The 12,764-nt window shown below is 41.9% G+C and overlaps 1 protein-coding gene across 1 annotated transcript in view; it reads right to left on the bottom strand.

The window, feature by feature from the left end:
* Positions 1–5,008: 5,008 nt before the first annotated feature.
* RAPGEF4 (Rap guanine nucleotide exchange factor 4) overlaps positions 5,009–12,764 on the bottom strand; it is a 193,067-nt gene continuing 185,311 nt past the window's right edge. The window contains exons 31-32 of the mRNA XM_085322841.1: positions 7,712–7,766; positions 5,009–6,119 (exon numbers count right to left, since the gene is read on the bottom strand). Of these exons, the coding sequence (XP_085178967.1) occupies positions 5,992–6,119; positions 7,712–7,766 (183 nt within the window). The 3' untranslated portion in view covers positions 5,009–5,991. The remainder of the gene's footprint in view (positions 6,120–7,711; positions 7,767–12,764) is intronic.

The following is a 12,764-nucleotide window of genomic DNA, read 5'->3' on the forward strand; positions in this document are numbered from 1 at the left end:
TTTCTTAGTTTTGGAGTGATTGCTGCCGTGCCCACTTGGGTTTTCTAATCCCCTCCAGCGCGAGCTCCAGTGAAGCAACAGGCCCCGGATCTCCCGCTTCGCTTTTTCCGAGAGACTGCTTGGTCTTACTGAGTCGTGGCAGAGGCAGGCGTAATTCCACCGGGAATTCAACAGCCCATTTAAAGCAAGTTTAATGCATGCTGTTTTCTACATTTAAAGTGATTAGTGACCAACCATTTAGTATATGCGCCTTTCTTGGAGATTGAAGGCAGYGCCAGGCATCACGGAAACTGTGGCCGCCATTGGCCGAGAGTCAGTTTGAAATGAAAAGAAAAATGTTAGCTCGTTTGAATGATTTACTACAAGCTTAAATTATTTTTTGCTGCTTGTTTAATTCAGCAGATTCTCTCTTCATGAGAAACAAACCGATATGTTGAAGATCACATGTCTTTCTCTTTGGGTTTGGAGACAAAAGAAGACTATGCAATGGCCGTAATGTTAGACTGCCTCAAAAGAAAAAAAGCAGGGCAAATATAAAGGGCTAAAACCACTAGCATGCTGTATTTAGTACCGTTGGACTATTCGGCAGCTAGTTGTGACAGGAGGGGGAAAAAAGTCTGGTGCAAGCCTCTACTGAGTGATCGGGAGCAGCACGGAGGAGCCGTTCGCCAGGCGGCTGGAGCAGGGGAAAYGTCAGGGCAGGAATTACAAACGGAAGAAAACGCGGGATTTCAAACAGAAACGAGCCCGCAAGCCGCCAGGGTGCCAGCGTGCGAGGGTCGTCCCCGCCGGGAGAGGGGCGCCCGGGGAGGCGGCGCGGCCGCCCGGCCCGCAGCGCGCACCTGCGAAGAGCCGCGGCGAGCCGGCCRATGCAGCCGGCGGAGTCGCCCGCTGGCTGAGGCAGCACCTGCGGAAAGAGCTATTTAAAAACACGAGGGGTGGTGCTATGGTGAGGAAACCGTGGAGAGCGGCCGGSTTGTCAGTACTGACAGAAGTTGGACCATAAGAAGTGGGTTATTGCCTGCTAGGCTGTTGGAGCATCCGTTGTCTCCTCTATCCTCTGCGTCCTTATGTAAAAAAAATTTTTTTAATTGATGTATTCATTTGCAGTCTTTATTTTCCTTGGTACCCTGCTTTATTTGCGTTTGAAAGTAAAAAGAGGAAAAAATCGAACGCGACTCGGTGACCTCCGCCACGTGACAGAGGCGAAGCGCTCTGTGGCTCTCCCCCCGGTGGCCCCGGGCCAGGAAATAAAGGTCAGCCTCCCACCACTACCCCGCCTGTCACATTTTTATCACGTGGCGCTTCCAAGAAAAATATCCCAATTTGCGTCAGTCGTAACGCATTCTTTATGTGTTCTCACGGCGTTTTCTGAGATTATTTTGAATCGGGGGGGGGGAATCACTTTCGAATGCCGGCCCCCTGAAGAGAACGCCCCTCCGCGCGACGCCGCCGCCGCCGGCAGGGACCTTGCGGCCAGCGCTGGCCCCCGCGACGCCRGCGGGAGTTGAACAGCCGCGCGGCTCTGAACGGGCAGTTTTAACTTGTTCTCAGCCCACGTAGGAAGCACCTCCACCGGGCGTTTGCTCGGAGCGAGGACTGGCTGTTAGAGAAGTTTCTGGTTTAGTGAGTTTAATGGTAACTTTTTAATCTAGTCATTCTTTTCTTTGATTACTAATACATTGACCTCTGGTGACAGTGGCTGCTTGTGCCCGCTAAGCTTTAATGCAGAATGCAGTAAAGAACATTATGATTATTTGAAAAGGCAGGGTGTAATGCATTTCAGATTAACAGTGAAAGAAAAGCTATTCAACTCAGAGGTTCGCTTTGCCATATCACGCTCTGTGCTGCTTTCCTTATTATCAGTACAAAAAATGAAATGAGAATAGCACATCTTTTAATTTTCCTCCACTATTACCTCTTGATTTACATTCAGAGCTCCCAGAAGAAATACCCCTGAATTCAGAAGTAGTCTATTTAAGCTGCATGGTGTTTAAAAATTGCTGGAAGAGGTTAAGGTACTGTATATTATGCAGTTGACCTTACTAAGAAGCTATGTTAACAATTTGGATTTATAATTTTCTGCCATCACATTTTGTTAAAATATTTCTTTTTCTTTTTTTTTTTTTTTTTAAGCAAAATTCATTATCTCTTGGTACCCCTGCAGGTTATACCTTTTGATTTCTTTCTAACTTAATCTGCAAGATTTTTAAATCGTATTTAAACCTCCTGTACTAAAAAGGTCKTTTTGCCGCTGTCTCTTTTCTGTCTCTGTCTCTCCTGGTACTTGGTCGGCATTCTGCCTTCCTTGCCAGCCTTCCTCTCCACAGCGAATCCCCCCAAACCTCCCTGTCTAGGAGTCCTGCGAATAYGTTTGAACTCTCTTGTCTGGCACCGTCATGTCTTTTGTGACCGGTCGCGTCTGAACAAGGTGCCCGGGCAAAACCGTTCGGGTCCGGCGCTTCCCCGGCAGGGACAGGCTCCCGGCGTGCCGGATTCAGCCCCCGGCCCTCCCCTCCGCCCCGCGCCTGCGCCGCGCGTCGCCAGCGAAAACCGCCAAACCCCGACCACGCCGCCGCCRCAAAGCGTGCTGGGCCGGGGGAGCGCGGCCCTGCCGCTGCTGCGCCCCGCCGCCCGTCCGGACGGAGCCCGCGCTCCCAGCCGGCGCCGCCGGGAAATAAAACCGGGCCGGGGGCTCTCGGCCTCGTGCTGGGCCTCGGGGCCGCCCGCGGCGCCCCGCGGCTCGAAGGCGCAGCCGCTGTTTCGCGGCCGACCGCGCTCCCGCGGCCTGAAGGGCGGCGGCGAAGCGGGGCCCGGCGCAGCCTGCCCGCGAGGAGCGGGCGAGCGGCCTGCCGCCGTTGAGGCGGGGGCGCCCGGTGCCTCACCGCTGCCCAGAGCTCTGCGCGTTTCGGCGTTTTAGGGTTTCCCGAGTTTGTGTTCGCCCTCTGCGCTGCTCCGTAGTCCCTCAGTCCTGGTGCAGCAGGAGCAACGTGTCAGCCGCCGGCTTCGTGCCGGGGGCGAGAGGAGGCCGGCGAAGCCCCGAGCCCCAAGGTGGCTTTGTCCACTTAACCCCCGGACGCGGGTTGTGCCGCGCTGCAGCACCGCGGCAACTGCCCGAGACGCTCCAAGGACTCGGACGCGCAGCTGACAGCGCTTGTTATTTATACAGCACCTTTCACTGGAAAATTTAAGAATGCCAGATACCGTTTTCACCGAGATGGGTAAACTGCGTTCACGTCTTCATACAGAGCTGCYGTAAGACCTCCATTTGTATCACTGCGGTATATCCACATCACAGAGTCTCTTTGGCAACAAGTAAGAGAAGCATTTAGAGATTTTAAGGAGCAGAAGAATAAAACAAGGGGCAAAAACATACTAAACACATGATGAGCTGGTCTGTGTGCAGAGCCAAGCTGAAACTTGGCAGCTTTATAAACCAGCTAGCACTGAAATAAATGAAAGCCCAGACAACAGAAACAAATCTGGAACAAATGAAAGTATGAACTCACAAATGTTATAAATTGATTGTAAAGATAAAAACGTCTTGCGAATTAATTCTGACCATGTAGTTTATTCTACGGGATGCTTTGCTTCTGGGAAGATTCTCTATCTGAAAAAGCTGTATGCAGCATATTCACAGAGAGGTGCAGATGGAAGTAAGAAATAATAAGACACAAGCTCGTCTCTATGGTATTGGCTAGTTTTCCTCTGAATCATCTTGAACTTCTAGTCAGACAGCAAAGTTAAAATAGATAATTTCATCATGCTGCAGAATATTTCCTAACTGTGTAATTCTTTCCTTTGCAGAACGCAGGTACTGAACAGATGCATAGTGGTCTAATGTGTCAGGGCTTTCCTGGTGGCGCTCAGCTTTTGCTGAATTTACATTTTGACTAAAAGGATTAGATTATTTTTCAGGTAAAAAATAAAACTYTTAAGTGTATACTGACACCTCACAATCCTGGTCAACTCCAGGAAAAGTATACTGTACAGTCCGAGGAGAAACGTAGATAATGTCAGGGAGGTTAGCTCAACCTCACGCACGAGAGACAACAGTCACAACTTCCAGTATCTGCTCCATCAGTTTTAAGGCATCCCGCTACTCAGAGTGGAGCTGGTGYGAATGCAATAGGGACGACTTTGCCATGTAAACATCATCAATCCCGYGGCACTTATCTGGCCACCACGTATGCCTGCAGAGCATACAGCTATCCCGTGGAGTATCCAAGCTGGCATACGTGATCTTGGAGGGGACAAAGCACGTGCCAAATCACCGCCCTCTCATGGCTTACGGACTCCGTGTATATCCCTGAGGTGACAGAAGCCAAAAGCAACGGACTCCCCCTTGAGTGCCACATTAGCCAAGGTCTCACCATCAGTTAGCCAACTTGAGGTAAAATCCTATCCAAGATAAGGTAACTTGTAGTGTTCACATTAGTGAATGAGGAGGACAAATAGATCAGATAACTGAAAACAGGAGTATATCCTTTCTGCATTTAAATCTTTCCAATTTATATTCTTTCTGTCCTTATATCAGAGGGTAAGGAGCCTACTTAGAGACTCTAAACAAACTCGCTAACAAAACTATAATGTTATATCACTGCAGGACTGTCACCCCCGGTGACAGGGGTGGGTCTGACTGTGCTTAAATGGTCAGCTGTGTATCAAAATAGATGCAGCTATCTAAATAAAAAAATCTAAATAAACCTTCTAAATAGAAGCTAACTGCAGCTTCGAGGCTCAGCAGAGGACAAGCGAAATACACTATATCAGCCAACTAACAGAATCAGTATTTGTGCAGGAATGAAGCTGAAAGTACAAACAAGGCTGGTGACTAAACTTTTCTGGCAATTACATTTAATAAGGTACTGCATGTTATTTACAGAAAACATACGTCACAATTTCTACACATAAAATGCACACAAAGTATAAAGACAAAAGCTATACTCCCATTACATGCTAAATAAAATAAATAAAACAATTATTTTGGCACAATAGCTACTACATAAATAAATATTCTAGAACATAATGATTTAACTTTTATTTACAGTCTATTGAAAGTGCAAAACAATTGTCTGAAAATTAAAATATCTGTAAATGCTTAAGACCCAAAAATGTGTTAAACCTCCACAATTCATTATAGCTGATGTTTAAGGTTTTGACATCCATGAAATTACTCTCTTGAGTTCTGTTTGTGCATATTGTGCTCTTTTTGAACCAGTCTTTTGCTACCTTTATGCTATTGATTTCAACAACCTTATTCATTCATAGTGGAATTTAGTAAAAATCTGATCCATAGCTTAAGAAAAGAAGTAAAATGTAAACACAATTAATCTATTTATCATCCAAAATATTTTCTCTCCTATTTAGTTTTCTGAGATGGCCACACTGCTTGCAGTAGTAGACAGTATGATTAAGATTGGAAATTCTTCTTAGTAGCTGTTGTATTTTAAAGGGAAATATTTTAATAATTTAATAATTTAATAATTTTAATAATTTTTAAGTGTTCTTTGAATGGAACTATGCCTTGGACCTCTCTTGAACCTACTAACATACATCTTCTACTGAGGTCAATAGTAGCTGGGCAAGCAGAAAAGATGGCCAATTTTGGTCCTGAACTGGTGAATAAATCCTAAAATACAGAGTTTTTAATTAGAGGGAAAAGCACTATCTCCTTTAGAATTGTTAGGAGTTTTTGGTGCACTCGCTATTGTATTTTACCTTTTGCCTTTTTACTTTCACTATGACAAATCATTTAGTACACTTTAAAATGAATTAACAGTACATAACATGGCCACCCTTATGGCTATAACATATAAACTCTTCATCAGCCAAAGTTCTCTGACAGGCTGGTACATTGTGCGTTGCCTAAGATCTTAGAATATGTTTTTGCTTATTTTTGTAGTGGCAGTGCAGTAGCAGAGGAAGTGAAGTTCTTAACAAGTGACCTYGACTGGATAAAAGATCATTTCTCCTCATTGCTTCAAATGTTTATGCTCGGCGCGGTTCTAGTCGGTGAGACATCTGTGACAAAGTTCTCTGGTTGTCAATCACATTTAATTGCCGCACATAGCTCCGAACATCCTGATGGTTCTTGTTAGCTAGGGCTGCGTCAGGATCTGGTGAAAGAGAAATGATGTAGGATTGATACACTTAATGGAACAAATGCCTGAGCAGAATGCGTAACTCTTTACAAGCTGTCACAGGAAACACCATATCCTGGTGCGTTAAAAAGAAAATCTCCCTTTTTGAAACCTTTCCTCTGCGTTTGATAATCTTTCTGGTTACTTCCCCTACAAATTAACTTTTTCTCCCAGATATCCTTGGCTACATTCATTCTAGTTGCTGGCCCTTGGGTGAGGTTTTATATATCACCTTACCAGTCAATAGTTATAAATTATATAGCTAACTATTATGAGTTAAAGCTTCCCACTTGCTTTTGAACTAGAAGCATTTACACATGTTCAAAACTATATGATAGATTTAAGCTTCCTTTCATRAAATAATCTTATTTCTAGTTCATCATTAAACATTTGCAATGCTGTAGTTGCTTAGTGGCTGCCCAGTTCAAGCCTCTAAATTTACTACCTGTTTACATTACTTAACTGTGTTTTAACTCCCACAACAATTACGAAAGTACAGCTTAGCTCAGATCTGAGTATCTTCAACTTTCCAGAAAACAGCTTACAATGTAATAAAAYATGTGGCACAGTACTTAACAAACTTTTCGTCTCTGAAAGAAAAATGTTGATGCATCTTTTATATAAAAATGTATACACACACACACAGAAAACAAAGTTGCACAGGTCTTAGCTATGGTGCCTCTATTCACTATTCACTGACTTTTTTTTTCTTTTTCTTTTTCTTTTTTTTTTATAACATGCATAGTGAAAATCCACTTTGATTTCTAWGTAAGTCATTTATGCCTGCAGATCTCACTACTGCTTAAAACATTAAAATTAAAAAATATATAGCCAGAAAAACCTTGAAACAAAAAAAAAAAAAAAAAAGAAAGAAAAGTCTGGTAACTTGATATCCTAGAGTTAACCTTTGACCCAGATGGAAAGACACTATTTTAATAAAAATATGTATTTTTATACTGTTTATTCAGTTCTTCAGTTCAGAGAAAGAAGGCAGCTGCTGTGAGGCAAAATGAATGAGGCACTGAGGAAAAGCAGGGCCAGTGTGTCCACTGTGTGGACTGTCACGGCACACAGTACACCTCGATGGGATGAGACCCACAGAGCAAACCTGTTCGATCCTATACCTCTGCCATCTTACATGGTCAAGTAAGTTCTRATAATTATATTGACAAACAGGTTTAAAGCTCATCATCTTATGCAGTTATGTCATATTTCCAGCCTGCTTTCCCATGGAAACAAGGCTTATGCAAGCAGGTAACTTGTCTGTGTCCTTCTGTCTGCCAGCCTCATCCCAACCACTTCTGAAGCCAGTGGCTAATTCCAACCTATTTTAATTTGACAGCTGTGTGAAGACTTCACAGATATTTAGCTCCTCCACATTCTTTGTGGAGAAAGGGCTTATTAGAGTTCCCTAAAGGATATTTTACCCTGTGAAACATCAGAGGGTCCAAAAACAGGGAAGAATCACTGGAAACCAGACTTTTCAATTGTGTTACACACAGAATTAGTTGTAGTTATTGTAGCTATGGAGGATAATGCTGACTGTGCAGATGTTATAATACACTTACTGAAAGACTGGCTTCGGCAGAATTGCACCGTCCTGACAGTGTTAGCAATCATACGCTGGAAAGAAAAGATGGGATGCAATCAGAGAACAAGCACTGTATTTCATCATCGTTTAAATGAAGCACCTAACTGTGGCTGAGTATGCAGACATATGCCAATAAAAGCAGTCATATGAATGAAAATACAGTTTTAATGCTGATACCCTCATATGTAGGGTGTGATTTGCATTTACACAGGCTTAAAATGAGCATGAGTGTAATTTACACATACTCAGAGACCCCTTTCCCTTGCCTGAATGCTGTAAAAGGCCTTAACTAAAAATGAAAATCATCCCCTTTAATGTGCACATCTTTTATACCATCTTCCTACCTTTAAAAGTAAAACAAATATCATGTACAACAGCTTGGAGTATGTACATATGTTAATTTTAAGACCGTCAGTTCCTAACAGCAAGSACATTTCTAGAACATATTCAGCAATTGAAGAGCTTTCACATTTCATATTGGCTTGAATTTAAAACGCAGCCATGCTGGAAAAYGACCATAAAAATGACCATGTGAGGTTCTGCGTTCACTGATTCCCCCTAGAAGTATGTTCAAGTCGCAGCTGAGAACTACATGATTAGAACTGGCCCCGTTGACAAGTTTCACCACACAGACTTTTTTGACATTATTAACCTGCACAAGGGTGTCTAACTCAACATGAAAAGTGGATTAATTTCTCATGGATAAACCTACTGGCAATTCACAACAACAACAACAAAAAAAAAAACCAGAAGTCCCTTCAGTCCTTCTTGTCTGTGCGTGCTCTTCCATAAAGAAACCAACATTCACTCACTGAAGTAATCAAATGTTAATGATACATTTTGCCCTGATAAATCAGATGCCATTTCACAGTATCTTGAAAGAACAGAAATAAGCTAAAAGCTAAGCTTTGGCATGACTGTAACAAAGTCATGATGCAAAACATTTCAGATTTAGCAGTGGGCTGCAAAATTTTAAGTGGTTTCTGYAATTAGCACTAGGCAGGTAATACTCTCACCTGTGCTGGACACAATTAGTTGTTCTGCCTAATATCAAATAAACTGAAACTTCAATAAAACCAAATTCTCTTAGCTAGAAAGATTGATTCAATCACTGTTATAAAGACAAGTTTTGTTACAGTTTCTTTTGCTTAGATTAAGAAAAAGCAGAAGGGAGAAGTGCTATGCTTACCAGAGCCTAGTTTGTTGCAGCATGTTTAACATGGTCCAACAATTACCACATAGTTACATGTTCTAACACAGCACACTCTCACCCGGCTGCTTCACACCTTCCTGACATTTTGTATGAGATTAACAGCCTAGTCATAAGTATATAAACAATGGAATATTTCTTACTAGTAAACAGTAAAACCTAATGCTCCTAAAAATTCATACATGATTATGATCTTACATGAAAATGATTTTATAAATACAACGTCCTTGTGAGATCTGTCATTTAAGTGATGGTAAATGCCAATGTAAAAGATTCCTTACACACACCTTGAATAATCTCAGACATTTTAATGCAYTATAAAGCATAAAACAATGGCTTTGACTGGTGTATTACATTTTTTTTCTTTTACGTTTGACTGGTATATTTCATTTTTGTGGATTATGCATTGTATAATCCAATGCAATGTAGCCAGCCTCAAACCAATTTAAAACCTTTTATTTCTAAAGCACAGTGTCAAAAAGATGTGCAGAATTTGGATACAGGACTGTTTATATTGTTCCTAAAGTCATATAGATCTACCAGTGGAAAATAAGTAGGTTTCAAGTAAGAGTCATTTATGTAGTATGTTAATTTTCATACCTCTTCAAGCCATTATTATTTGACAGATTTTTTAAGGAACTTATCTTGCAAGCATTCTCATACATGCTAAACACTAAGCATGTGAGTAATCCCCACTGAYTGCAATGGAACCTCTTAAATATCCACGGATGAGCGCCCACTCTCACAGTGGGTGAAGACGGAGTGTATTGCACGTTACTGTGTTGGTTCTTCAAGCGTGACCCAATCAAAATGAAAATCAAAAGAACACAAACACAAAAACATGAATGTTTCATAACTCTCCGGATTCATTTGTATTTGGCTCTCAGTGATACCGCTATTTTGACTCATACCATTTCAAAAAATATTCTGCTAGAATAACTATCTCCAAGAGACATCATCAGGTTGAATGAGACTGGCTAACCTGTTGAAGTTTCAAGAGTGATTAACTTCAAGGAAAGATGTTCTAAAGACACTTCATTTTTATGAGGATGGTTGATATTGCTTGATGTGCTTTCTGGATAGGTTGTCAGTACACACCCTAGTTTTTTGTACTGTAAAATTTTAGGTTTTGAAGCCTTATTTCACAATGATCTTTGGAGCTAGGCTATAGCCACAGTGTTTGATTGGTTTAATATTGAGCTTCTTAGGTGAAAACTTTGAATTATCAAAACCTGACTGTTCCACAGAATCATTACACTCTTTATTTTCTTTACGTGGAAAATTTGTTTTGGAAACAAGCATAGCATTCGTGTTAGGTACTGTATTGCTATACTGTACTGAAAGACAAATGATATGTGTAACGAAGGTTTTAAAACTTCTCACTATTTCCAAATTTCTCCCTATATGGGTATTCCAGGCAAGGAAACAGAAGTGGCAATGAACTCATGTGGCTTCTCCTTAGAAGCTGAACTGCCTGGCTTCTTTCACTTGGCTGAAGTCTTCACTCTAAGGAGTTACTTTGTCTGTTCCTGAGGAATAGGAATTGCCTATTCCTGAGGAGTGGGAATATTCCCACTCAGCCTGTGCATTCAGAAGTATCCTGGCAATGATGCAACACAAAGGCATGAGGAAGTGAGTGTTAATGTAGAGCAAATGATGAAACTGTGGCCAGAGGAGAGCACAACCCAGCGGGGAAGTCCTCGAGCGTTATGTGTTCCTCAAAGAGCTTCTTTCACATTGCTTTTTGCAAGCGCTGCTGTACTTTCTAATACAAACTCCAAAGAGCTCTTCTTTGAAAGGTGTGAGCTGGACAGAACAATAGCAAATAAACAGAAAGTGGATTTCCCCCCTGAATCATGCAGGTAAGTTGGAAAGTTGGATTCTCTTAATTCAAGAAAACTGGAAGCATTGTGTACAGAGAAAATGTTCAAATAGAAGTTTAACTGCCAGTTCCTTACACTTTTTCTTCAAACAGAGGATTACCTCAAGTTAATGCCTGCAAAAATTAAACCTCTGTTTACTTACTGTGCTAAGAAAGACCATTACTGAAAAGCCATACAAACCTAAATATGGCTATTTCTGAAATAGAACCAACTGCATAATATAACAGCAACTGCTCCTACCAGCACGCTATATATACACAACAATACCCTTTCAAGTTTTACAGCGTCTGGAATAGTGGCAGCAGGCCAGCACATTATCTTATAATCCATTCCAAAGTCAGGTTCCTAAATGTTATAAATATTCATATATGCCATAGAAAACTACCAAGGGCTTTAGTCACACACTTTTTGCATAATCTTTATGTTCCAAAAAAGAAAGAATGTTTGCCCTTTTTTGCATAAGGATCAGAATGTGAATTCTCTTTTGTTCATCTCCACAAAACCTGAAAACCAATATGCACAGATTCTCTAATCCTCATTTCACACCTGAAGGGTGAAGAGAGAGACAAAAAGAAGAATCAGTGACCAGCATCACGGCACTGCCTTGTGCTGCCATGGCAGGTCAGCAGTTTCAGAGCTCTTTTGTGACTTCTGCTCCCTCTGCAGGTGCCATTCCTGAGCCACGCTGGATAATGCAACGTGGAGGTGGTGCCAGGTAAAGTGATCTTTGTTCTGGCTGCCTGATGATTTGAGAAATAGCACTGATAAAGTTCCCAAATAATTGCAACTTCCCTTTCCTTATGAATAAAAAATTCTGTAGTAGCAATCAGACTGAGCAGGATCATTAGCTGGAGTAGGGAAAAAAAGCAGCAAATGAGTAAGTGGTCAGGAGGAAAATAAAGGAAAACTGCATGAAATATTGTCTCTCTATAAGGAAAGCCATGCCCCGTACTTTCTTCACTTTGCTCTCTCTTAGTTCTCTTGCAAGACATAATTCTAGGAAAAGACTTTTAAATTTGTTTCTAAAAATATAGCTATAAAAGCAACATCATTTGTATGTAATATATTGCCTTGTACTGCCTTGCAGATTGTAGGTTGTCCCATATTTGCTAACTCGTACAGAGCTTATAAGAATTAATACTAGTGACAGCTTTGGGGACTCTCCTTCACCTGAAAAGAGGGTCATTAAAGGGACTACGAGACAAAGCCTTTTACTAAACACCTATTCTACTAACAGCAATTTAGGCGTCCTGTCTGCTAACTGACAAAAACATGAATGACTTGTTCCGGAACAGTTTCCTCCATCTCCCCTTGCTTCAAGCAATGTAGCTGCACAGCAAGAGCACAAGCAGAGTGCAAGTGTGAAGAAGGCACCTATTTCTGACACACACAAAGTAGCATTTACTCACATCTCGTACAAACCAAACGGGTCAGCTTACAAACTTCCCTCTTTACACATAGCTGTRGTGAAGGGCTCTGGCATGCTTGGTATCTTCTTCCCAAGCTAGCTTTCCCTCTCCTCACAGCCCCCCCCCCAAACCAGAGACTTCGGTGGGCATCAGGAGGGGGCAAGGAGGCACTTATAGAGGCAGCAACAAGTAAAACTCAGCACTGCTCTGCACAGTGATGCCCCCCCTACTACTGCCATTACTCCTCTGGAAAGGATTTAAAGGGAAGTGTTGCAGGAGAAATTTGACTCAGTTCCCTTCCTTTTTAGTTTACCTTCCTAAAGAAATGAGGCAAATATGGTTTAACACTGTCTGTTTTCCCCTTCTTCTCCTGAATAACTCAATCAATTTGGACCAAAAAATCTCTCAGTGTTTTCAAACACAAGAAAGCTCCTACCAATTTTTTGGTGAAAATAGATGCCTGTTGAAAAGACAAAGATCCTACAAGTGCCCTCTGCTCCTGCCTTCCTCTACGCAGAAGTCTGCAGT

This window comes from Rhea americana, unplaced genomic scaffold (assembly GCF_003343005.1).
Source record: "Rhea americana isolate MKP2758 unplaced genomic scaffold, rheAme1 scaffold_12, whole genome shotgun sequence".
Lineage (NCBI taxonomy): Eukaryota > Metazoa > Chordata > Aves > Rheiformes > Rheidae > Rhea > Rhea americana.